Here is a 24,404-nt window from a genome sequence, read left to right as displayed (position 1 = left end):
TTGTCAGCCTGCTACTTTTTGCCCTGTATTGAGAAATTGTTGCATTATCTTTAAGCAATATATAATAAAATTCTAGAGACTTGAATCTCAAAGGGTTTATGTCTAGTAAGCCTTTTCCTTTTCCTTACCTTTTCTGAGTAGAGGTATTATATTAAATTTTGAAATCAAGGAAGAATAATTTATTAAAGCATTTATATCATGTGATCATTACAAATTAAGCATTTGAACAGTCATATACTTAGTATATATCGAAGGCTTGAGACAGAATTTGAATGGTGTGTGTCTATAGTAGCCTTACAAAATAAGCAAGCAATGATGGCACAATCTTAAGGGGTTTATAACAAATAGAAGGCATCGAGAGCCTCAAAAATAGTAAAATTAACAAACATGGGAAAATAGACCTAAAAAACAACTTAAGTTATTAAAATGATCAAATTGAAGTAGTGCAGTGTGTTTTCACACTGGAGCCCCTCAGGCATGTGGAGTGGACAGAGTGGGGGTGGGGGTGCTTTTTCCTTGAATTAGAGTAGCTCCCCATTCATCTTTTTTGTTATAAAATTTTTACATTTTTTTTAAAACTTTATCATGGAATGTAATCTAATGTCCATGGCTTAAAGAAGTTTGACAACCACTAAATAAGAAAATTTCTAGGGTTGAAGTCTAACAATCTACATTTTATTATACTGTTAATAATATACTAAGTTCTGCACATAGAATTTTAAAGCACTATACAATCGTTGCTTAAAAATTTATCTAGTCTCTGATCTTGGATGAAAATAATCCCATTGACCAGATTTCAGTTATAAAAGTGTTTTTATTATTCATTATAATGTGGTGAGATGTGCATTTAGGACACTTTGACTTGGCAGTGAGATTCTGTGTTAGCAGATGGTATTTTTTTTACATTTTGTTCAACATTTAACTGAAATGTGTATTTATGGATAGCATAAAAACCAACCAAACCCATTGCCATAGAGTCAGTTCCGACTCATAGCGACCCTATAGTACAGAGTAGAATTTCCCTATAAGGTTATAGATAGCATAGTACAGCTAAAATTTGAACTGACAAATGTCTACAGAATTATACTTGTTTAATTGTTTGTTAAGGCACCACACTGGTGCAATAGTTAAAACACTCAGCTGCTAACTGAAAGGCCAGTAATTTAAACTCACCCAACAGCTCTGTGGGAGAAAGACCTTGCAATCTGCTCCTGTAAAGATTACAGCCTGGAAAACCCTATGGGCAAGTTCTACTCTATCATATTGGGGTCACTATGAGTTGGAATTCATTCAATGACACCTAATAACAGCAGCGATCATTTGTTAGTTCACGAAAGGCATGTATCTTGATTACACTTATGAACACAAAAGTGTTTACTGAACGAGGACCCCTGATGTTTGAGAATTCAGGCCCTCAGTTTTAGTTTTATGAATTGAAATGTATCTATGACTGTTCCGTATTATTAGTAAATGTAATCAAAATGAATCACCTTAAGTAAACAAATTAGTTTTCTTGACAAAAGAGGTATTAACAGAGACCTTAATTTTAATAAGCTAGCTTTAAATTTTTATGGACATTAGCCAGCCTTGAGTAGGACATAGATTTTTTTTTAACATATTTTGTACATAATTGATAATGCTGACTGTGTTGAAGCTGTTGGTATAGTTGGTTTGGTAAAGAACTATGCATGGTTTAATGGCATTTATTACACAGCATTTGGGAATGATTTGACCTCTATTTTGGTGGTAGTTGTTGGTGGCAACTACAGCATTTTGGTGACTCTAGCTCTACCACTTTACCTCTCTGGCTGACTGACATTTAATCAAAAGATAGTTTTCCATTTCTGGCAATTGCTTGTGAGATTGATTTTGGTAAGCAGTTGCTTAAAATGATCAATATCTAGAATCTTACTGATCTCATATTGCAATTCGATGATAAACATGGCTCATCAAATGAGTTTAATAAAAATGCTTAAGTGAGCTACGTATAATAGATGTAAGTCCAAAAATCATATGGTGAGCTAGACACGTTGGAATTTAACCATCTATATTGACCCTAAACTACATCTTTGAGTACAAGAAATAGTAACCAGAAAAAGATTTTGTTACATGTAACAAATATAGTCATATACATAAGACTAATAAAAGATGTTTCTTTTCTTTTCTTTTCTTTTCTAATTGATGTTTTCAGCTTACAATGACAAGATTGTTGCATTTCTGCGTCAACCCAATATCTTTGAAATTCTACAAGAGCGTCAACCTGATCTTACCAGGAATCACTCACTCAGGTAACCATAATACTGGCATTTGGTTCAAGTTGCATAAATCCCAACCACTAAATCTTAAGTAACACTGATAATCATCTTGGAAATTCATCCTTTCTTTCTGGCATTCTGAATAATGGCATCTTGTCCACGAATATTTTATGTCATCAACACAAGATCACGGTGACTTCTCTCTGTTAAGTATGAGAGTTAAATAAGACCAGCCAAACAGCCTATAACCCTCTTTAAAGGAGAAATACGAAGAAGAAACAAAAATTTACAGCCAAGAATGTATCCTAGATGTGCAGTTTATAATGAAAATAATAAAACACTAACATTTTTGAGGGTAGCTTAAAGAAACAAAAGTAACATAGAGTTTGTTGAATTGAGGTTAAATCCTAGACTTGATACTCACTTTTTTTCCATAGTAAAAACACAGTTGCAACCAAGTCAGGAATCTGATCCTCTCCACAGTCTGGCATTGCCCCGTATGAACCTTCTCTTCTAAACAGCTTTTCAGTGTGTCATGCTTCAAACCCAGTTTTACTTTCCTGACTACATGCTGTTCCTCTTTGGCAAACTTTTCTAAGTTAGGCAAGAGAAATCTTTCCTTTAAAACCAAGTGCATGCTCCCATTCCTTGAAGCCTTTAAGCTGCACCCATTCCTCTCACTCTAATGATCTAGGCTCGTATTTCTAAACCTCCATGTGCTAGATTTCAGTAGGTATAGAAAAATTGTAGTTTCCACTGGAAATCATACATAGCTCAAAGCACATTTGGTCTACCTGCCACCTTTACTGGTAGAAGTATGTTTTTCCAGTGGTGCCATTCTGGTGCACGTCAGTGATCTCAAACGCTGATCCGCTTAGCTGTGCCAAATTGTTTTCATCAGGATCACCAGGGGAGCTTTATGAAATATAGGATGCTAAGTCTCGCCCCCCAGTCCTCTTCATTCTCTGGATTTACAACCCCCTGCCCACACACAGAGCCCTGGTTGGCAGTTTGAATCCACCAGCCGCTCCTTGGAAACCGTATTGGGCAGTTCTACTCTGTCTTATAGGGTCGCTGTGAGTCAGAATCAACTCAGTGGTAACAGGTTTGGTTTTGTTCGATCCTTACACACCTTACCCAGGAATTTAATTCAGGTCTGAGATAGAACCCAAGCATTTTTTTTTTTAAGCTTCTCCATATAATTCTGATTGCCCAGCCAGGTTGATGACCTCTGGCCTAGACACTATTTGACAATAAATCATGTAATAATATATCAAATCATCCTTCATTCCATTTTGGTTATTTGACTTTTGTGTTTTGATTTTACTTTTTGCTTCCCAATTAGATTATAAGCTCCTTACAGATAAGGATCTTCTCCAACTCATCATTATTTCTTCTCCTCAATTTTCAAATAATTTACAATAGCACTTCACACATAATACAAGTATATATATTTGTTAATTTGAAAATAAATTACCAAATAATCTGCCTATGATTTTCTCAGTTTCTCACGTCTTTAAAGTTGTCATTACCTTTAAAAGTTTCTAAAGGCTAAATCTAAGTGAAAGGTAGGCAGTAACCAAAAGGCTGGCGGTTTGAGCCCACCCAGTGGCTCTTTGAGAGTGATCTGATCTGGTGATCTGCTCCCATAAGGATTACAGCCCAGAAAACCCTATGGGACAGTTCTGCTGTGTCACATAGGGTCTCTATGAGTCGAAAACCAACTTGACAGCACCCAACAACAGCAATAAAGTCTAAAGCTATACAGAATTTCAGGAATGTCAGAGATGCTGCAAGTGTTACTTATATAGAAATCCCAGTTTGACATGGTTCGTATCTAACGCAAGTCTTAGTGCTGTCCTCAACACAGGCATGCTGTTCTCTAAGACAGAAAATTACACCAGCGATTGTTTTACATTAGGGCTTGATTTATGGCATCTACTCAGTAATCCATGGTCCCCTGGAGAATCTTGTGTGAGAAGTTTTAGTTAATAAAATTGCGGAAAAGAGCCCCTCCATGGTTTAAATGGGAATTTTAGAGACTGGGCCCCCAAGCAAAATGAAAACAAACAAAGAAACAAATAAATAAAATCTCTCTTGTTTTTTTAATCCCAAAATAAAGAGAATTCTATTTTCTCCTCCTTCTACCAGCTCCACTCCCAAGATACACAGTACGCATGTGCAATTCAAGTCAATGTTTTTTCTTCCCCAACCAAAAAAAAAAAAAAAGAGGAAACTCAAGAACTTTTCCACTCCTTTTCTGCACTCCACATAATGAACATATCTTCAAATCTCCACTGTCAGAGATTAGGTGATTTAATCAGCCTGAATAGCGCATCCAACATTATCACTATTCTTTAATGACTTGACAGAACCTATACAGATCCTTACAGAGGGAAAAGCTGCAGACCCCAGTTGGTGGCTTCCAGTTTTATTTTTCTTTCTCTTTTCATTTTTTAGAGGCTTTCAAGTCTCTGGTTTAAATATTGCTGAAGAGTTTTACTTTTTAGTGACACTCATGGTCCTCAATCTTTCTTATAACATGGTCGTCTTTTGCTAAATAATTATTTGATAGGCTTTGAAATATGTTTCTCTCTATACTTTTTATGACGATTTACAGAATTTGACCACAGAAAGCACATGTGGCCATGACAAGTAGAAGGGAACAGGAACTTAAATCAATGAGATAATGCTGTTCCTCTTACCCAGAATGTGTGTCACAGTGTTCTCTTTCTCTGAAAAGGTTTTGGTAGTTAAGCAGTCTGCTTATTACCATAACAATGTAAAAGGGAAGTTTGTATATCTAAGAGAACATTCTGTTTCATATAGTTAAAAACTGCATTGTAAGGAGCATTCCCACAAATTCAGGGTGGGGAATCAGCTGGACTTCTTTAATCTCCGATTTCAGTGATATTTTTGATAATAGATTTATGCATGGAATACAACCAGTGAGTAATCTGTGTGTCAGAGGTAACTGTGGACTTTGTGTTCATATCCTGAGTAAGGGTTATCAATACCAGTGTACTCCTTGCACGTTCTACTTCATCTGTGGCACAGCCACTTAAGAGAAATATCCCTTCTTATTTTCTCTATAATTTAATGAGGAAATAAGTGGTAACCTTTGGGAGATTCAAGTAGGTAAACCTATTTGCTTTGTATTTTGTTTATTTTGCTTGTGATTCTTCCTAAACCTGAGGATAGCATGCAGTTTATTTAGTTTATATCCATATATATCTCCCTCTTCCTTGAGACTTTACTTGTCTGTCTTTTCCTATAGAATGGATATGGTTTTCCATACAATGGGGTATGACTTTACTTCCAATTGCTGTCTCTAAATCATTGTTCCCTCTAACTTCATCTGTCATGCAATCGTGAATGATACCAAGTTGATGTCCTCTTTCTTTTATTTTATTTTTTTCTTTGTTTTTTAATCTCACAAGCTAGTTCATTTCTTCAGTTAGAAAAGTCAACATCTGAGTCAATACCACCTCTGTCAGATGAGTAGCGTCCCCATTGGATTGCTCTATCCTACTCCTGATTCTCAGTGAAAGACAGTAATCATACCAAGACAAGAAGCTTAAATGCTGTGATGTTAAAATAAAATGTCCTAATATTTCATCCAGGCAAAGACAAATATATTCATTAAAAATAACCATTTAAAAATACTTGATAGGTGAATTTAATGCATACAAATCCAGCGAAATTTTTAGTATTAGTGTTTGACAGCATGTCTTTATAAAAAGGATCTAAGTGTCATAAAACTGAGTTAAGAGGAGAATTTTGTGCAGTCATTAGGTCCAGTCAGTAAATGTGCTCCCTCACCTAGCCTAGCTCTCCCCGGCATCAGTGATAATTATCTGGGGCACTAGGCTCATTCCTCCTTGAACACTCCCTGTTTAAATTCCATTCCCATGAGGATGTAATCTGGGTAAATTGGGCCATTCCAAATTTTATATTATTAGTAAATCAGTAACTTGAAAATCAAATTCTAAGCCACAGAAGGCAAATCTGTGTCTCAGGATTCACCAGAATGAAAGCAAATGCAGACTCTGGCCTTTTTTTTTTTCTTTCCATCATCTTATTTTAAGAGTCTTGGAGTTTTATTATTGTTTAATTTTGCGTTATTTTAAAAGTAATCCTTGCCCATTGTGAAATTAGCAAGTAATACAGAAGTTCATGAAATAAAAAGCTAAAGTTTCCAAGTGTCCAAAATTTCTGACTTATTTCTTGTCCAGCTTTCTGGCAAGGGAGTTTTTTTACATTTAATATTGGGCTGGAAATACTAATCTCAGTTAACATCTGACCTAGTTGGTCAAAATTGCAAGAATTTACTTCTGCTCCTTGTGCGTTTTCCTGTTAAGACTTGCCTAGCTCTCTCATAGTTCTCTCCTAATTTGTTTACTGCTCACTCAGTAAACAGCTCACACGTCGTCTGGAACCAGTGTGACAGACTTCTGATTTTTGTTGCACCAAATTTAAATCGTAGAAAATCTGGATTGGGATTGTTGTTTTCCTATGAACCATTTATATAGAGATAATTACTGAATTTTTAAAACCACCTGATTAAAATGGTTTATTGATACCACATAATAATGGTCAATGGAAAGTCCTAATAGAAATCTCTGTCTCTGAACAGGAGACCAGTATATGGCTCTTCAAAGACAGTAGAGTGTAGATCTTAAGCATTCAGGTTTGGGGTCAACAAAGTTGGGTGTGAATTCTGGCTCTGCAGTTTACTCTCTGGGTGACTTTGAATGAGGCATTTAACCCCTTCAATTCATAATTTTCACTTCTATAAAGTGGGGATAGGAATTTCTAACTGGCAGCCTCCTTTTGAAGATTAAATAAAATAATGTATATATAGTGTTTGATACTATGTAAGCATGGTAACCATTTTTATTAGCTGCCGGCAAGTTGACCCCTGACTCGTGGCAACCTCATGCACAGTGGAGCAAAACATTGCTGGGTCCTTGCTATCCCCTTGATCCATTACAAATCAGAACATTGTGATCCATAAGGTTTTCATTGGCTGATTTTTGGAAGTATCACCAGGCCTTTCTTCCTAGTCCATCTTAGTCTGGAAGCTCTTCCAAAACCTGTTGGCACTCCACTGACAGGTGGTGGCTACTTATGATGTGCCAGGAATCGAACCCCGGTCTCCTGCATAAAAGGCAAGAATTCAACCACTGAACTACCAGTGTCCCATGTGAACCATATAATAATTTAAGTGAATATTATATTAGTAGTCTACCTTCACTTCTCTATTACATCACAAGTACTCAGTCTAATGGAATTTGCTCCTGAACTTACTCTGATTCTCAAAACCACTATCCCTGAGACTGATGATACATATAAATGAAAGTGTAGGATTCTGTGGCTATAGTTAAAATGCAGCTAGAGCCCCTAGTTTCATGACTAACTTCTTTGTAGGAGGGCTTAAGGAGCCCTGGTGGTGCAGTGGTTAAATACTCGGCTTTTAACTGAAAAATTGGCAGATCAAACCCACTAGGAGAAGGATGTGGCAGTTGACTTGCATAAAGATTTACCGCCTTGGAAACTTTATGGGGGAGTTCTGCTCTGTCCTTCAGGGTCGCTATGAGTTGGAATCGACTCAACAGCAACAGAGGTGGCTAAGAGGGCTTTATGGTGCTGTGTTTACACTGTTTCCTACAGGAAAGTTTACTCTACAGTCATTTTTACACTTACATGATGAAACAGCCTTGACTGCTCCATGCCTAGACAACTGAGTGTTCTGGCTCAAGGGTCATCAGAAATTACCAAGGACCAAAAAATTGTGACACTATCATTGGGATAACATTTTAGAAGCCATCCAAGGGCTTATTAAAATATCTTCACAAGTAGCTAATCTTCTCGTGGATCTAATGAAAGGTTTGGGATTTTGCAGCCTAGGATAGTAAGGAACACAGATTCTTAAACCCTGTCACCTACTCAATGGCTTCTGCCAGAGGAGTAATTGCTACTCATATTTCATTTGAATGGACTTGCTAATTTATAGATGTATATAGTCTCTTGACATATATATCATATATATGTCTAGTTTCCACTTCGTCCATATATGGAAGCTCATAACTACTAACTTTAAAACAACTGGACAATCACGTAAGATTTAAAAAAAAAAAAAAAAAAAACCTAGAAGAAGAACTCTCAAAGCCAAAATTAATTTAGATTCTTTTTTGCGTATCACCCTAAGTATTGTCGTTTCCCATATATGTAATTTAATTCCCTTATATAACTGAAAGATTCTCTGAGTTACAAATGTGATCTGCTGGATATGTCTCCCAAGTATTGTGCTTTCCTGCTAACAAATTATTCAAAAGGATTTTCAAACCATTTTCTTACATGAGGAATAACCATGTTTTAGGTATCATCTGTTGCAGTATTAATTTTTGCTATGTTCTGTTACATTTATTAAGAAAACAGTAAAATGTCCTTCTTCTCCAGTGACTTGTCAGACATGAACTCTTTATGAACCAAAGCAAATTATCAGTACTGAATCCAGCCTCAGTGCTTTCTCCAAACCCAAAAGAATAATAAAGCCTTTTTTAAAATCACAGACAGCAATGGATTTTCATTTATGATAGTACAGAATGGTTTTGGATGAAAACAGATTTTTACATGTATTTGGACAAATTGTTAAGTTATTAGTGAATCAGAATCATTTCTTATAAATTAAACAAAATAAGCATTCCCTTTGTGTTAATATTTTTTTTCTTTATGTCTCTATTAATGGATTCAAATAGTAGTGGAAATTGTTTTAAGAAAAAGTAGCTTAGTATCACCATTGCTAAAACTAACATGTTTATTTTATGCACATTGTCCTACATACATCTGGATGTGTTATATATCCCATGTATAAGTTATTACTCTCAGTCCCTTGAGAGTACTTTTAGTAGAAAACATTTTTGCAGTCTCATCAGGGTTTTGTTGTACTAAAAATTATGTGTCTGACTTATAATTTACAATAGAAATGGCATAAGGTATCATCTGTGCTTAAAATAAGGAGCCCTGGTGGTGCCGTGGTTGAGCACTCAGCAGCTAACCAAAAGGTCAGGGGTTTGAACCCAACAGCCGCTACTCGGGAGAAAGATGTGTCAGTCTGCTTCCATAAAGATTACAGCCTTGGAAGCCCTCTGGGGCAGTTCTACTCCATCTGATAGGGTTGCTATGAGTCAGAATCAACTCAACGGCAACAAGTTTGGGTTTTTTTGGTTTGGGCACTTAAAATGTCTCAAACCATCTTATATTTTTCTACCATATTTAATATACTTATATTCCAAATAGAGTGCTAGTTATTTGAAGTCAAGGTCCATATCTTGCTCTTATTTTTAATCCCCATAGGACCTAGCATCTTAAATTGCGTGGAGTGGGCATTAGTTAAATATTTGTTAAATGAATCATTTCATACACAGTATATTTGGAACATAATGATAACACTTAAAATCATTTATCCCAACTGGCGAATAACTCGCTATGAGTCAGAATCAACTCGACAGCAACAGGTTTGGTTTTTTTGGCAAATAAGTACATTTCCATTACACAGAATGACATACATAAAGGTACAGAATCCACCTTTTTAATAAAGCAATTTATATAGCTTTGTACATTCCAGTGGGTCATTTTATTTTTAAATTGATTTGAATATAATTAAAATATTTAGTTCTCCATATTCTACAACTGTATTTTCTTATATTTAATCTTTTCATTTCTTGCAATAAAATTTTCTTGTTTTCTTTATATACCAAAAAACCAAACCTGTTGCCGTCTAGTTGATTCTGACTCATAGTGACCCTAGGAACTGAATATTGCTTTTCTAGGTTTTCCGTAAGTATTTTATTTTATTAATCTTCTATATTATGACTGCCAAACAGAGGAAACTACTAGATTGTTAGATTTTGTGGTACTGTTTTTCTGAAGTTGTTTACCCCTCCCACCCCGCCTTAACATTTTATATCACATTTTGGAAAATATGCCTTATCCTCACCTATCCCTTTATGCACTGCTTAATTGACTTGTCCTTTCTAATTGCTTAACGGTAACCAATTTCTTTTTTAGTATATTTATTTTAAAATAAGCTTACAGGCAGATATAACATGGTTTCAATTCTGGATGTATTTTCAATTAAAATACCTGTTATCAAATGCATGATAAATTTTCTAACTGATAAGAAAATACAGACTTCTTTAACTATTCTTAAACAAGATGCTACTTATACATTTCAGTCTATGCTAGATATTCTTCAGAATAATGATGGGCTTAGGGTTCAAGCTTTAGAATGCCTTAAGTAAGGGCTTATAATAAGATGTGTTTGTGTGTAACAACTAAACTCTTTTTTTAGAGTCCAAAATGGATTTGCTTTATATAGAATTTTGCTTTATCCAGAATAATATTTCTCTTTACCTATTGATTTATAAGAAAAATAGAACTCTTCACATGAATTATTGGTTGGGTACTCAAAGCATTATTTCAGTTTTATAGAGAGGCCAATATCTTATTTACTATATATCCTAATAAGTACTCAATAAATATTTGTGGAATGAACCAAGGTAAACAACATAATTAAAACAGCTTATCTACAGCCAAAAACAGAAAATGCAGTCTGTCATGAGACATCTAGTTGACTCTGTTTTCGGTAGATCATACTGTCTGTCGAAAAGGGGAATAGATAATTATGAGGCCTTGGTAGTGCAATAGTTAAGCACTTGGCTGTTAACTGAAAGATTGGTAGTTCAGACCTACCCAGCGACTCCGTGGGAGAAAGACCGTGCGATCTACTTCTGTAAAGATTTTTGTTGTTGTTGTTAGATGCCATCAAGTCAGTTCCGACTTACAGCGACCCTGTGCACGACAGAACGAAACAGAAGTCCTTTACCTTCCTCATAATTGTTGCTATGTTTGAGCCCGTTGTTGTAGCCACTGTGTCAGTCCATCTCGTTGCGGGTCTTCCTCTTTTTTGCTAACCTCTACTTTACCAAGCATGATGTCCTTCTCCAGGACTGGCTGTTGCTAATAACATGTCCAAAGTATGTGAGACTAAGTCTTGCCATCCCTGCTTCTAAGGAGTATTTTGGCTGTACTTCTTCCAAGACAGATTTTTTCATTCTTCTGGCAGTCCATAATATATTCAATATTCTTTGCCAACACCATAATTCAAGGACATCAGTTCTTCTTTGGTGTTCCTTATTCATTGTCCAGCTTTTGAATGCACGTGAGGTGATTAAAAATACCATGGCTCAGCCTAGGAAACCCTATCGGGCAGTTCTCCACTGTCATGCAGGGTTGCTATGAGTCAAAATCAATTCATGACACCTAACAACATCGATAATACACTCAGTAGTTAAAAATTATTGAGTACTTATTATGTAACAGGCTCCATGCTAAGTATTTTGTTTACATTCATTCATTTAATCCTTCCCACAGCCCTAGAGGCAGATACTATAACTATGCTTATTTTAAAGATAAGGAAATAGGCAAGAAAAGTTAAGTCACTTTCTAAGTTCCTTCAATTTCCTCTCTCCATTTTCTACCATGCTGGCATGTGAGTCCTTTCCTATGAGCCTCTAAATGTGGTGGTGACCTCTCGCCAGCCTGAGCGCCTTCAGGAGACGAGGTTCTTAAGCTCACTTACTATTGACTGTGATATAGCTGAGGTTCTCAGGCTTTTTTTGGTGTTCAGAGTGGGAGTAGGATTGGGAGTGAGTGATACTAGATGTCATCTAACTAGGGAACTCAAGAATGCCCAGATTCCACTCTGCCTATCCCTCTTTATCCCACCTCTGTTCATTACAAGCAACAATGGAAACTGAAAAAAAAAAAAGGTATCACTTTATTATTATCTAGGCTTATTACCTGATGGTTCAACACAAAACTCTTGATAGAATTGGGATTTCCCATTGCAGTTCAGGCTCATAGCCAAAGTGGGACCTCTTCCTCCAAACCTTATCTTCTGCCAGACCCCAAGACAGAAGCAGTGATCACCCTTAGCTACTGCTCTATATGAAGGGTAAAAATGACATACTTACCTACAGAAAGAAGGTAGAAGAGGAGAGGGCTACCTGCCCATTGCTCTGTGCCTTCTGAAAGCCCTGCTGACTCTACTTATTAGAAAATAGCCAGTGCCTTATATTTTGTCCGATCAGATTTAGAGCTTCTCGTTTGGGAGTAGAGTAGAGGGTTAGAAGAGGAAAGTGGAGACTTTCTTTTCCTTACGTTGGGGACTCTTCCCCTGTTATATAGAGAGCAGTCCTGTATAATTCCAGGTCCCTTGTGAGATTGTGGGTCCTGGTGAGAATCAGGAAAGGGGGGGGGAAGTGACTGCCCATTTCTTGTGAAAACAAGAGTCTATTACCCTGAGTCAAGTGATGTTGATTCTAGTCTGAAACAGCCACTCTTAAGCTGTGTGACCTTGATGTGGTCACATTCTGTTTCTTTTTCTGTTAAACGAGGCAAGCAGCTAGACTGAGGCTACCTCCCAATCGTTCAATCCTATTTCCCTCTGAGTCCTAAAGACGTGAGCAGTTAGTGGGTAAACCACTCTTCTAATTGTATATCTCCAGGATACATTTAAAGAATGAATGCCTAAAGGAAGTATAATTCTTGTCTCATACTGGGGTTTGCACAAGTTACTGTATTTTGTTGGAGTCATGATAAGATATATGGAGCTAATTTATATCCGTTTACAACAAAGTTTGCCCCTGAGTATGTAGCTAATTCATGTCACATCTGTGTTTCCTGAAAAATCACATAACCATAATGGACCTAATTTTCCAATTCTAGACTGTATAATGGGAGGTAGAAAGAAAAGTTAACCTTTCTCTGTTTGACTGTATTTCAGGTCAGACAATGCCTTGTGACTGTCATGATTGTGAATGATCAGTGCTCATTTTCCTTGCTTGACATCGTGCCATTAGAAAAGTCAAGGGCATTTCTCTAAAACTGCCCCAGGCCAGTATTTAAAACATTTAAATATTTGTGAAGGTGTTACTGAACTGTGTACACAGGAACTATGTGTATGTCAGAGTCTGCAGTCCAGAGAGTTTTGTGGTTTCAAGGCTGCTGCTTCTGCCTGTTTCTGAGCACATGCCCTTCTTTAACTTCAGCAAAATGTGGGTTGGTTTCAGTGAGAGTATTTTCCCTGGGAATTCCGGTCTTGAGACTTTGTTTCTTGTCCTCAAATGATCTTCTGCTAGAGTTGATCATCTTCAGTGATTCTCTGTACTGGCGAAAGTGGTTACAAAGGCCTGAATATGGATATCTGAGGGACAGCAATAGCCAGCAACTTTTTATTGCAGTTGTCTCTGTAATGTTTAGCATTTTGTTACAATAGTCTTGACTTTTCTTATTAAGAGATTGCCTCTTTTCTTCTTTCACATTCCTCAATAGATATTGTTTTAGTAAATAAACTGACTTCACCTATCTGATTCTCTTTTTATTTCTTTGCCACAGTTAGAAGTGATAGCAAGATTGTTTATTCCAAGCCCTGAGGGTACCCTTAGGGAAATTTGTTAAGAGTCAGATCTGTTATTTTGGCATTAATTAATCATGTGCCTGGTGTGTATTTTAGGAAATGTTCATTGTGTGCACAGCACAGTGCTATGTTACTTGGGGAGCACAAAGATAAAGGAGGAAGAGCTTTGTCCTCAAGAAACTCACATTTCAAAAGGAACTGCAGTTATGCCCAAGTGGCCATATTAGAAAGTGCAGTGATGGAAGTGCTAGATATACTCTAAAGGACTCAGAGAGAGACACCCATGCAAAGAGGGACAAATGATAAAATATGTTATCTGAACATAATCTTCACTATACCTGTTGCCATCGAGTCGATTCCAACTCATGGTGACCCCATAGAACTGCCCCATAGGGTTTTTCCAAGGCTGTAAGCTTTATGGAAGCAGACTGCCACATCTTTCTCTAGGGGAGCAGCTGATGGGTTTGAATGGCCAACCTTTCTATTAGCAGCTGAGCCCTTTAAGCCCTGTGCCACTAGGGCTCCTAATCTTCATTATAGGCCTCTAAACTTGAATAGAATTTATTAAGGAGAAGGCAGTGAAAAAAGGAATTAGAGAGCTGCCTCATATTTCTTCTAACTTTATAAATTTATAAATATATTAATGTGCCTTTAAAATGTACCTCTAATCAGGATTGGAACCCTGTTGGCACAGTGGTTAAGAGCTACGGCTGCTAACCAAAAGGTCGACAGTTTGAATCCACCAGCCACTCCTTGGAAACCCCACAGGGCGGTTCTACTCTGTCCTACGGGGTTGCTTTGAGTTGGAATCAGCTAAACAGCAGTTGGTTTGTTTTTTGTTTTAAATCGGGATTAGATGTATCTTTAACAATATTTCTCAAACTTGTTTTGTTTAAAACCATTCTGAAAGGAAAAGAAGTGTTGCAGGCCCACAATGTTGACTTTAACTAGTTTTATTTTAATGAAACCTAAATGTGTATGAATATAAAATCTTATAAACTTCTTATTCTTACAGCATTTAAAAACTATAAAACCAAAAGCCATACAAGTTAAATAAAAACTTTAAAATTCACTAACATTTGGATTGATATTGATGTGAGAAGATTTTATTTTTCAGAAGCCAAGTCACCAACATTGAAACCATTTCGATATTTTCATGCTTCTTGTTTCACTTGTGTTTGACTCACCTCTTTGGATTTTGCAGCTAATGGTCCTTCACGTGCATCCTTGGCATTATCGTGGTCATCATGTTTCCTTCTTAACAAAAATGTTATTTTTATCTATGGATTTATTGTTTTGATGAGCCAATTCATTTAATAGTATACCCCCAAATACAATAGTGGAGAAAATCTATACCATTGCATGTGTCCTCTGATGAGTAAATTCTATCATGTTTTCTGTTTTCAAACTATTGTGAAACTTTTGTTCTTAAAATAAGCCATGACATTTTTTACCCTTTGTTTGACATGCATGCATAATTTATTTTTAAAATCCACATCTTTTTTCTCTTTGGCCTTTGGCAACTTACATAATACATCACTTAGCCTCAGTTCATCGTTGTCATGATATAAACTAATACTGCAAAGGAAAAGTTTTGTCTTTGTAGTTGGTAAAAGAATTATGAATTAGTGGCAGACAGGGACTGTTGTTACAATATTTAACATCAAGGCCCTGCCCACCTAAGGGCAGCCAGGCTTGCTCCCCACCACTTTAAAAGTTCATATCTGACCACTGGGCACCAACTCCTACTTAAATGCAAACATGGGATGAAGCAAACATGGGGTGAAGAATAATCTGTCATAATTGTTATACAGATTATCCAAAATATGCCTACATCATTATTAATATTTTTGATCATCAAAGTGAAAATACAGAATGTAAACATTTTCCCAGAGCTTGAGATTATGTCTGCAGGCTTCTAATAGACAAAGACACCAGTTTGAGAAACACTAATCTATAGAACATTGGATAAACATCTGCTAACCAAGAAGTAGTTTCTGTTTTGTTTTTTTCTCCTTAGAAAAGATTGGTGACACTTCTGAGGATATCTGTTCACCTTTCTTTCTTCCTCAACCTTGATCTGCTCTCCCTCTCTCTTTTTAAATATTTTATTGTATTTAGGTGAAAGTTTACAGAGCAAATCAGTTTCCCATTCAACAAATTGTACACAAGTGTTCCATGACATTGGTTGCAGTTCCCACACTGTGTCAGCACTCTCCACATTTCCACCCTGGGTTCCCTGTTTCCTTTTGTCCTACCCCTTCTGCCTTCTCATCTTTACTTTTGGGCAAATGTTGCCCTTTTGGTCTCGTATAATTGTTTTTTCTATGGAGCATGTTCTTTTCGTGTGTCATTATTTATTTTATAGGCCTGTCTGTTGCTTGGCTGGAAGGTGCTTTCTGGGAATGACTGTAGTTCCAAGTCAGAGGAGTGTCTTAGGGTCATAGTCTTGGGGGCTCTTCCAGTCCCCAGCAGGCCAGTAAGTCTGGTCTTTTTTTCATGAATTTGATTTTTTGTTCTGCATTTTTCTCCTACTCTGTCAGGGACACCCTGTATTGTGATCCCCGTCAGAACAGTTGGTATTGGTAGCCAGGCACCATCTAGTTCTTCTGGTTTCAGGGTCATGTAGGCTGTGGTACATGTGGTCCACTATTCCTTTGGACTAATTGCTCCGTTGAGTCTTTGGTTTTCTTTACTCTCCTTTACTCTGGACAGGAAAAGACCACTAATTGTATCTTAGATGGCCACTTGCAAGCTTTTAAGACCCCAGACACTACTCAACAAAGTAGAATATAGAACATTGTTTTTATGCACTATCTTATGCCAGTTGATGTAGCTGTCCCCTGAGTCTATGGTCCTTAGCCTTCAAGCATAGTATCTTCATGCTGGGAAGTGTTTGGTTGTGCATAATAAGTTTCCTTGACTGTGCCCCTTACGTGTTCTGTTGTTTATATGAATAAACATGCAACATCTACAAATATGTATGTAGAGATATCCGCAACCTAACCTATATCTGCAGGTGAGTGTGCTCTCTTACGCCCTCCCACGCCTCTTTAGCATACCTGTTTACCTATGTATATTACAATATACATAGACCGAAGAAGAATTGACGCCTTTTAATTATGGTGTTGTCGAAGAACATTGAATATACCATGGACTGTCAGAAGAATGAACAAATCTATCTTGGAAGAAGTACAGTTGGAATACTCCCTAGGAGCAAGGATGGCAAGACTTCATCTCACATACTTTGTCATGTTATCAGGAGGGACCAGTCCCTGGAGAAGGACATCATGCTCAGTAAAGTAGAGGGTCAACAAAAAAGAGGAAAAGCCTCAACGAGATTAATTGACCCAGGGGATGCAACAGTGGGCTCAAGCATAGCAACGATTGTGAGGAAGGCTCAGGACCGAGCAGTGTTTCATTCTGTTGTACATAGGGCCGCTGTGAGTCTGAACTGACTCGATGGCATCTCACAACAATCTACCTATGTATCCCTTCGTAAATTATTGTTTGTTAATACTGTTGTTGCAGGATTGTCTATTGCTGTAGTTGTCCTTTGTTCTTGTGTTCCTTCCCGTGTCTTCCTTTGCCTTTGTCGTGTTGTGCTTACTTCTCCCATATAGTGCATTGCCCTTCCCTTCACCAGTACTACCAAATGTCTTCTATTTAGTAACTTACCCTCCCTCTCCCCGTTCCTTGGTAACCATCAAAGAATGTTTTTTTCTGTGTGTAAACCTTTTCTTGTTTTTTTAGAATAGTGGTCTCATACAATATTTGTCCTTTTGTGATTGGCTTATTTCACTCAGCGTAATATCTTCCAAATTCATCCATGCTGTGAGATGTTTTGTGGATTAGTTGTTGTTCTTTATTGTTGTGTAGTATTCCATTGTGCATATGTACCACAGTTTGTTTATCCATCCATCTGTTGATGGGCGCTTAGGTTGTTTCCATCTTTTTGCTATCGTGAATAATGCTGCAGTGAACATGGGTGTGCATATTCTATTCATGTCACTGCTCTTATTTCTCTAGGGTATATACCTAGGAGTGGGATTGCTGGATCATATGGTATTTCTATTTCTAGCTTTTTAAGAAATCACCATATTGTTTTCCATAGTAGTTGTACCATTTTACATTTCCACCAGCAGTGTATAAGAGTTCCAGTCTCCCCACAACCTCACCAGCATTTGTTGTTTTCTGTTTTTTTGATTAGTGCTATTGATGTGGGGGTAAGATGATACCTCATTGTAGTTTTAATTTGCATCTCTCTGAGGGCTAATGATTGCAGGCATCTCTTTATGTGTTTGTTAGTCGCCTGAATGTCTTCTTTGGAGAATTGTCTGTTCATGTCCTTTGCTCATTTTTCATTTGGATTGTTTGTCTTCTTGTTGTTGAGGTATTGAAGTTTTTTATATACTTTAGAGATTAAACCCTTGTCTGATATGTTGTAGCCGAAAAATTTTTCCCAGTCTGTAGGTTCTCTTTTTACTCTTTTGGAGAAGTCTTTTGATAAGCGTAAGTGTTTAATTTTTAGGCAGTCCCATTCTTCTAGTTTATCTTCTGCTGTTTGTGCATTTTTAGTTATGGTTGGTATACTACTTATGCTGTGTATTAGGGCCCCTAGGGTTGTCCCTATTTCTTCTTCCATGATCTTTATATTTGTAGGTTTTATATTTAGATCTTTGATCCATTTTGAGTTAGTTTTTGTGTATGATGTAAGGTATGGATCCTGTTTTGTTTTTCTACAGATAGATATCCAGTTTTCCAGCACCATTTATTAAGAGACTGTCTCTTCCCTATTTAATGGGCTTTCGCCCTTTGTCAAAGATCAGCTGTCCCTAGGTAGATAGATTTACTTCTGGGTTCTCAGTTCTGGTCCATTGGTCTATGTATCTGTCGTTGTACCAATACCAGGCTGTTTTTACTACCGTGGCTGTGTAGTAGATTCTGAGATCAGAAGTGTGAGACTTCCTACTTTGTTCTTCTTCAATAATGCTTTACTTATCCATGGCCTCTTTCCTTTCCATATAAAGTTTGTGATTGGTTTTTCCACCTCATTAAAGAATGCTGTTGGAATTTGGGTCAGGATTGCATTTTATCTATAGATCACTTTGGGTAGTATTGACATTTTTGCAATGTTAAGTCTTCTATCCCTGAGCATCATATGTTTTTCCATTTACATAGGTCTTTTTTGGTTTCTTGTGTAAGTTTTTATACAAGTAGTTTTATTTGTATAAGTCTTTTATGTCCCTGGTTAGATTTATTCCTAAGTATTTTATTTTGGGGGGTTGATCTGCTGTCTTGACAGTCAATAAACTAATGCCTTCTTTGCTTCAAGCATGAAAGACCCTCATACATCGCTTTAGACTAGGAGAAGTGTAAGGCCTAAATACATTTCAGTTAAATGAACAAAACAATTTAAATATTTTCACATAATTCTATAATTGCATGTTGACTTTCTCTCTTCCACTGCACCATGAGCTCCTTGAGAGAGGTACTGTGTCTTACTCCCTATTGGATTCCCAGTGAGTGGCACCATGCCTGGCACATAGTGGGTGCTCAGAAAATATTTGCTGAAGAATGAATGAATGTCAGTATAAGAAAGTATTTAGTGGTGTGATGTGCATCAAATGACCTGCTCCAGTGTCTGGTTCCTGTAAGCGTATGACCCTTAATCTGTCATTATGGTAATTAATAAGCTGACTTGGTAGAGAACTGGTTCTAGCCTGACTCTAGTATGTTCTCACTTGAGGAATCAGACGAGTTGCTGTCACTGCCTAAAAGTTATTATTTGGAAAATGATGAAAGGTTTCCCAGTTGGCACATTTCCTCTGGTGCCTTCCTTCATCCCTTTCCTCACTCTGTCATCCTTGTGACTCAGGAAGCTCTGATGCTTGTCTTATTCACAGGAAACCTACAGGCCATAGTCCAGTGCATGATATCTTTACTATCATTCAATCCACCCTGCAAAGCTCCAGTTAAGAAAGTTGGGGAGAGTGCTCAGCCTCTTTGTTTTTTGGTTTTGTTCTGTTTGCCTAAGGTCATTGTGATGATAGACTAAGGAAATAAACTGTATTTGTTGGAGATAGCTTTTGATTCTTTAGATCAGAGCATATGGTTACTGACCCTTATGAGAGTACTTCTTTGGTTGAGTTATTGCTTATTTTCTCCAAGATAACTTGTCTGTAATTTTGCTTTTTTAAACCAACTTTTATATGTCTTATCAAAAAGTTATTCACCAGATAATCGGCCTTGGTTTCCATCACGTGTTTCAGACATATGATTGCAACACTTGAGGGAAAATGTTCTGCCTGGTTCAAGCCTGCAAAATAAAATAACCCCAGGCAAAGAGGCTGGCCTTTCTGAACAATTTCTCTGCATACATATCTGCCATTTATTTCTTACTAGTCTTTTTTTTATATATGTAGTCATTAGCTACTGGCAATATGGGACAAAAAAGAAAATTTGCAAATATTAAATGTTAGATGCTTCATATATTAACACATTATTTAAAATGAATTTAGCTAGAAGAAACTGAGGACTGAATTTTATTTATCACTTTTAGTAAGATATGGGTCAGAATCAACTCGACGGCAATGGGTTGGTAAGGTATGAGTCAGAATCAACTTGACAGTAATGTGTTGTTTTTTTTTTTTTTAAGTAAGACATATAGCTAGGGGTAAATCAATTGATGTTTTTTATCTGAACAGTTAAAACTTGCCTTCTTCCTCATTGCCTTCAAGTCTGTAAGAAATCTTAAAAGAATTCAAAATTTGAAAATTTTAAGTGCAACAAAACTTTATGAAAATGTCAAATGGAAATTCAAGATCCCCTATAGATGATAACTAAATCTAAATACTTACATTGGAGATTGATGCTTTATTTCATAGTGCAGGAATCATGATAGAATATGTTGTCATTAGTACTCAGAACAAAATTGCATATCTGTGTTGGCCCCTATGTTCCAACCAAATGCGGTGCCTTTAGTACCAGTAGATAGTTTATGTTCTTATTTTTTTTCCTCATCTTATACAAACTAATGCTGGTATGCTTTGAGATAGTATGAAGGAAATGAGGGAAAACAACTAGGAAAATTTTTTATTAAAATTTTATTTGTATAATGAATTAAAGGTAGTATCATGAAGATGACTCATCAAACAAGGAGGAAAAAGCTGGTGTTATAACATCTATCTATTAAAAAAATCAGAAAAATAAGCCACATTGTTGTATTTAACATTTATACAGGTACGCACACAGTCTGTTGCCCTGGCTGTAGTAACTGGAGGGAAGAGTCGTACACTTTTATATTAAATATATTATGCACAGAGACTCTGCTTCCAAGTAGGAATGTGCTCAACACATACAACTTAAAGGTATACCCTTAGGAATATACATAAATATCCCTATACAATCCCTTTTTGGAATAGCAAGATCAGCCTGAGTGGGGTAGACTGTTGCTTAGATTTCAGACCTACAACAGACTTTAACTCAAAGAAGAGACAGAGTTTTATTGGCTGGCTTGTACTACTGTCTTCAGTAGTATTTGGAGAGCAAAATGATCAAGGCAATAAAAGAATCTTCTTTTTCCAGTATAGAGCTAAGCAATGTTGATGGTTACGAGGTCTTCCTTGAAGGCAAGCACCCACTCTCTCTTGGATGTGTATTCCTAGGATGTATGTTGCACATAATAGGTACCCAAAATGTTGTCACCATTATTTTTAAAATGGCACCTAAAGCACTGAATTATATTCCCAAAGCCTAACATTTATATTTTGAGCTGTTTCTTTGCTTGAACAGGGAGAAGATTCAGTTTATCCGAACTGAAGGAACCCCAGGATTGGTGCGTCTTTCAAGTGATGCAGACCTTGTTATGTTGCTGAGGTATGTAACATTAGTTTTTTAAGTAGAGATTCTCCTGTCAGCAGATATTATGGAGCATTTCAGAAAGTAATATGCTAATCTCGGTAACTCAAAAATGTATCCTTTATTCTTGAAGACTTGTGGAAACACTTATGTTGAAGATTTAGTATGCTGATTTAGTGATAATTCATTTCAGATTGCACTTCTTGTCTTTTATTTCTGCCTGATTTCTTTTTTTTTTTTTTTTTCCTTTTTAATCCTGCTGGGAAAGGAAATGGTCTCAAAGAAGGGAAGGGTTGTAGAAGGCCTGTGAATAGAATTTCCCACTCAAAACAGAAGAGTATCTGAATAAAGTGCACATGATTTACCCCTTCAGAGTAGAACAGAGATCACTTATTATTTTCTGTCAATTTATTTCTTAAAATGTGCTTTGTTCCCTTTTACTGATTTGAGACATTATTTATGGTTTTGAGAGTGTAGGTGTAGGAAATCAGACTAGAAAGCTGAAATTTGGTCATTCACTGCCAACTCAATAGCCCTTCATAAAACTGACAAAGGAGAAAAGAGCTGGTGTTATCACATATATCTATCTATTGACAGTTTTCAAAAGACTTTCTCATTTTTGGAGCCCTGGTGGCCAAGTGGTTAAGAGCTACAGCTGCTAACCAAAAGGTTGGCAGTTCAAATCCACCATTTGCTCCTTGGAAACCCTATGAGGTAGTTCTACTCTGTCCTAGAGAATCATTATGGAGTCACTATGAGTCAGAATCGATCCAATGGCAGCAGGTTTGCTTTACGCAGTGGTTGGGACGCCCACCACTGCAACCTTCATAGAATTAAAAGGGATGTCATTCTGAGCCACTCAGGCAATATTTGTTTATCCTAGAATGGTAAGGACCTCATTCTTGTTATTCATGATGGTCCTGACTCTGACCATTTCTGCTGCCTGCTTGAAACTTGCCATAATTGTAAAACTAAAGCCAAAAATTATTTTCCTTTACTGTATAGTTGAAGCATAATTAAAAGGAATGTAATCACTTTCCAAAGGAGCCCTGGTGGTACAGTGGTTAAAGAGCTCAACTGCTAACTGAAAGATCGGCAGTTCAAACCCACCAGCTGCTCCCTGGGAGAAAGGTATGACAGTCTGCCTCTGTAACGATCTACAGCTTTGAAAACCGTATGGGGCAGTTCTACTCTGTCCTGTAGGGTTGCTAGGAGCCAGAATCAACTTGACAACAACAGATAAATCACTTTCCTGACTTTGAACAAAACTTTGGACGAGGGGGGTCACCACTCAGTCTAGGGGGTGGTCCCTAGACTATGGTGTATTGAGCTAGTACTGAAAGCAGCATATAGAGTATGATATTCTCCTTTATAGTATGGTTGGTAATAAAATAGAAAGCTGTGTTACAAAACTGTGGCTGAGTTATGACTTTCACGTCATTCTAGAAATCTAAGGTTTTTTTCATTTAAACTAAAAAAAACCCTGCTTTTAGGAATATTTTTTTAAAAAATTATAAAGCAGAATTTCCTGATTTGTTAAATAATTTCCTTATTTAACAAATCTCCTTTAAGTAATCTTTAGATGGTATAGTCCTAACTATTTTAAGTTATAAAATAGCTTAGAGTATATGTACTTTGATACATGAGTTTCTATGTGTTAGATAGTTAAACTAAAAAGTATTTGAAAACTTATTTACAGAAAAAGAGCAATACCATATTTACCTCCCTTGGGGAAAATAAGCACGTTCTCTGTAGCTAATGAGCCCTTGGAGAAGCTTGAGAAATTCTCTTATATATAATAGTTCTATAACTGTTACATCAGAGCCCCGGTGGCACAGTGGTTAAGAACTTGGCTGCTAACCAAAAGGTTGGCAGTTTGAATCCACCTGCTCCTCCTTGGAAGCCCTATGGGGCAGTTCTGCTCTGTCCTGTAGAGTCACTATGAGTCAGAATTGACTCACTGGCAACGGGTTTGGTTTTTGGTTTTATAACTACTACACACAAATGATGTTATTCAATATTATACTCTTATACTATAGTGATCAAAATATATTTATTATTTTAAGAATGGTACACAGTGACACACTGTATTACATGTGCATGCTTTATAAATAATATTTAATGATTATTGAAAAATGTTGAGTTTTATACATATCCTCAGTTCTTTATTTTTTTATTTTACTTTGAAATTTCATTTCTTTGAATCACTGACTCTGTAAACTCAAACAACTGTACTTGCGGCATATATCATGGGAGCCTTGTGTCTTTTTTTTAAACTTTGTTTATTTCGTAAAGAGGAAAATCACTCTTGATACAGATGGACTTGATTATCAGTAAGCTGCAATGTAAAGATATGGTATAGCTCTAAGAAATTGTTCTATTTAAAATAAACCAGCATGAAGTTATTTTCCAATGTCTATTATGAAGCTAAGGAATTTTAAAATTATCTTGTTACTTTTATTATTGATTATTCTACCTCATATATTCTTTCAGTAACTCACCTCATGTAAAAATGTGGCTCTACAGAGGCACTCACTTATTTTCCTGAGTTTCACTCATTGTATAAATAAGTGGTGATCTTATTACCATGGATAAGCATAAAGAGGAGCCATCTTTATTTATCTGATTTGTGAACTTTAAAATATAACATTTTGACATATTTCTATATTGAAGTACTTATGAAGTCTGTTGCAGAAAAGCTTTTATACAGTCTGCTTTATGAACATAGAATAAATAACACTTTATAATGTTTCTTCATTTTATGAGCTCACTAATTTCATTATTATGCAAAATGAGATCAATGT

At 36.6% G+C, this 24,404-nt stretch overlaps 1 protein-coding gene across 1 annotated transcript in view; it reads left to right on the top strand.

Annotated features, from left to right (window-relative positions):
• Positions 1-24,404, top strand: part of HECW2 (HECT, C2 and WW domain containing E3 ubiquitin protein ligase 2) — a 438,203-nt gene that overhangs the window by 356,775 nt on the left and 57,024 nt on the right. The window contains exons 19-20 of the mRNA XM_004378178.2: positions 2,192-2,288; positions 21,535-21,618. Of these exons, the coding sequence (XP_004378235.1) occupies positions 2,192-2,288; positions 21,535-21,618 (181 nt within the window). The remainder of the gene's footprint in view (positions 1-2,191; positions 2,289-21,534; positions 21,619-24,404) is intronic.

Source organism: Trichechus manatus, unplaced genomic scaffold (assembly GCF_000243295.1).
Source record: "Trichechus manatus latirostris isolate Lorelei unplaced genomic scaffold, TriManLat1.0 scaffold00056, whole genome shotgun sequence".
In the NCBI taxonomy this organism is placed as follows: Eukaryota; Metazoa; Chordata; class Mammalia; order Sirenia; family Trichechidae; genus Trichechus; species Trichechus manatus.
The sequence above is the reverse complement of the archived record's forward strand: the minus strand, read 5'-3'. Positions and strand labels throughout refer to the sequence as shown.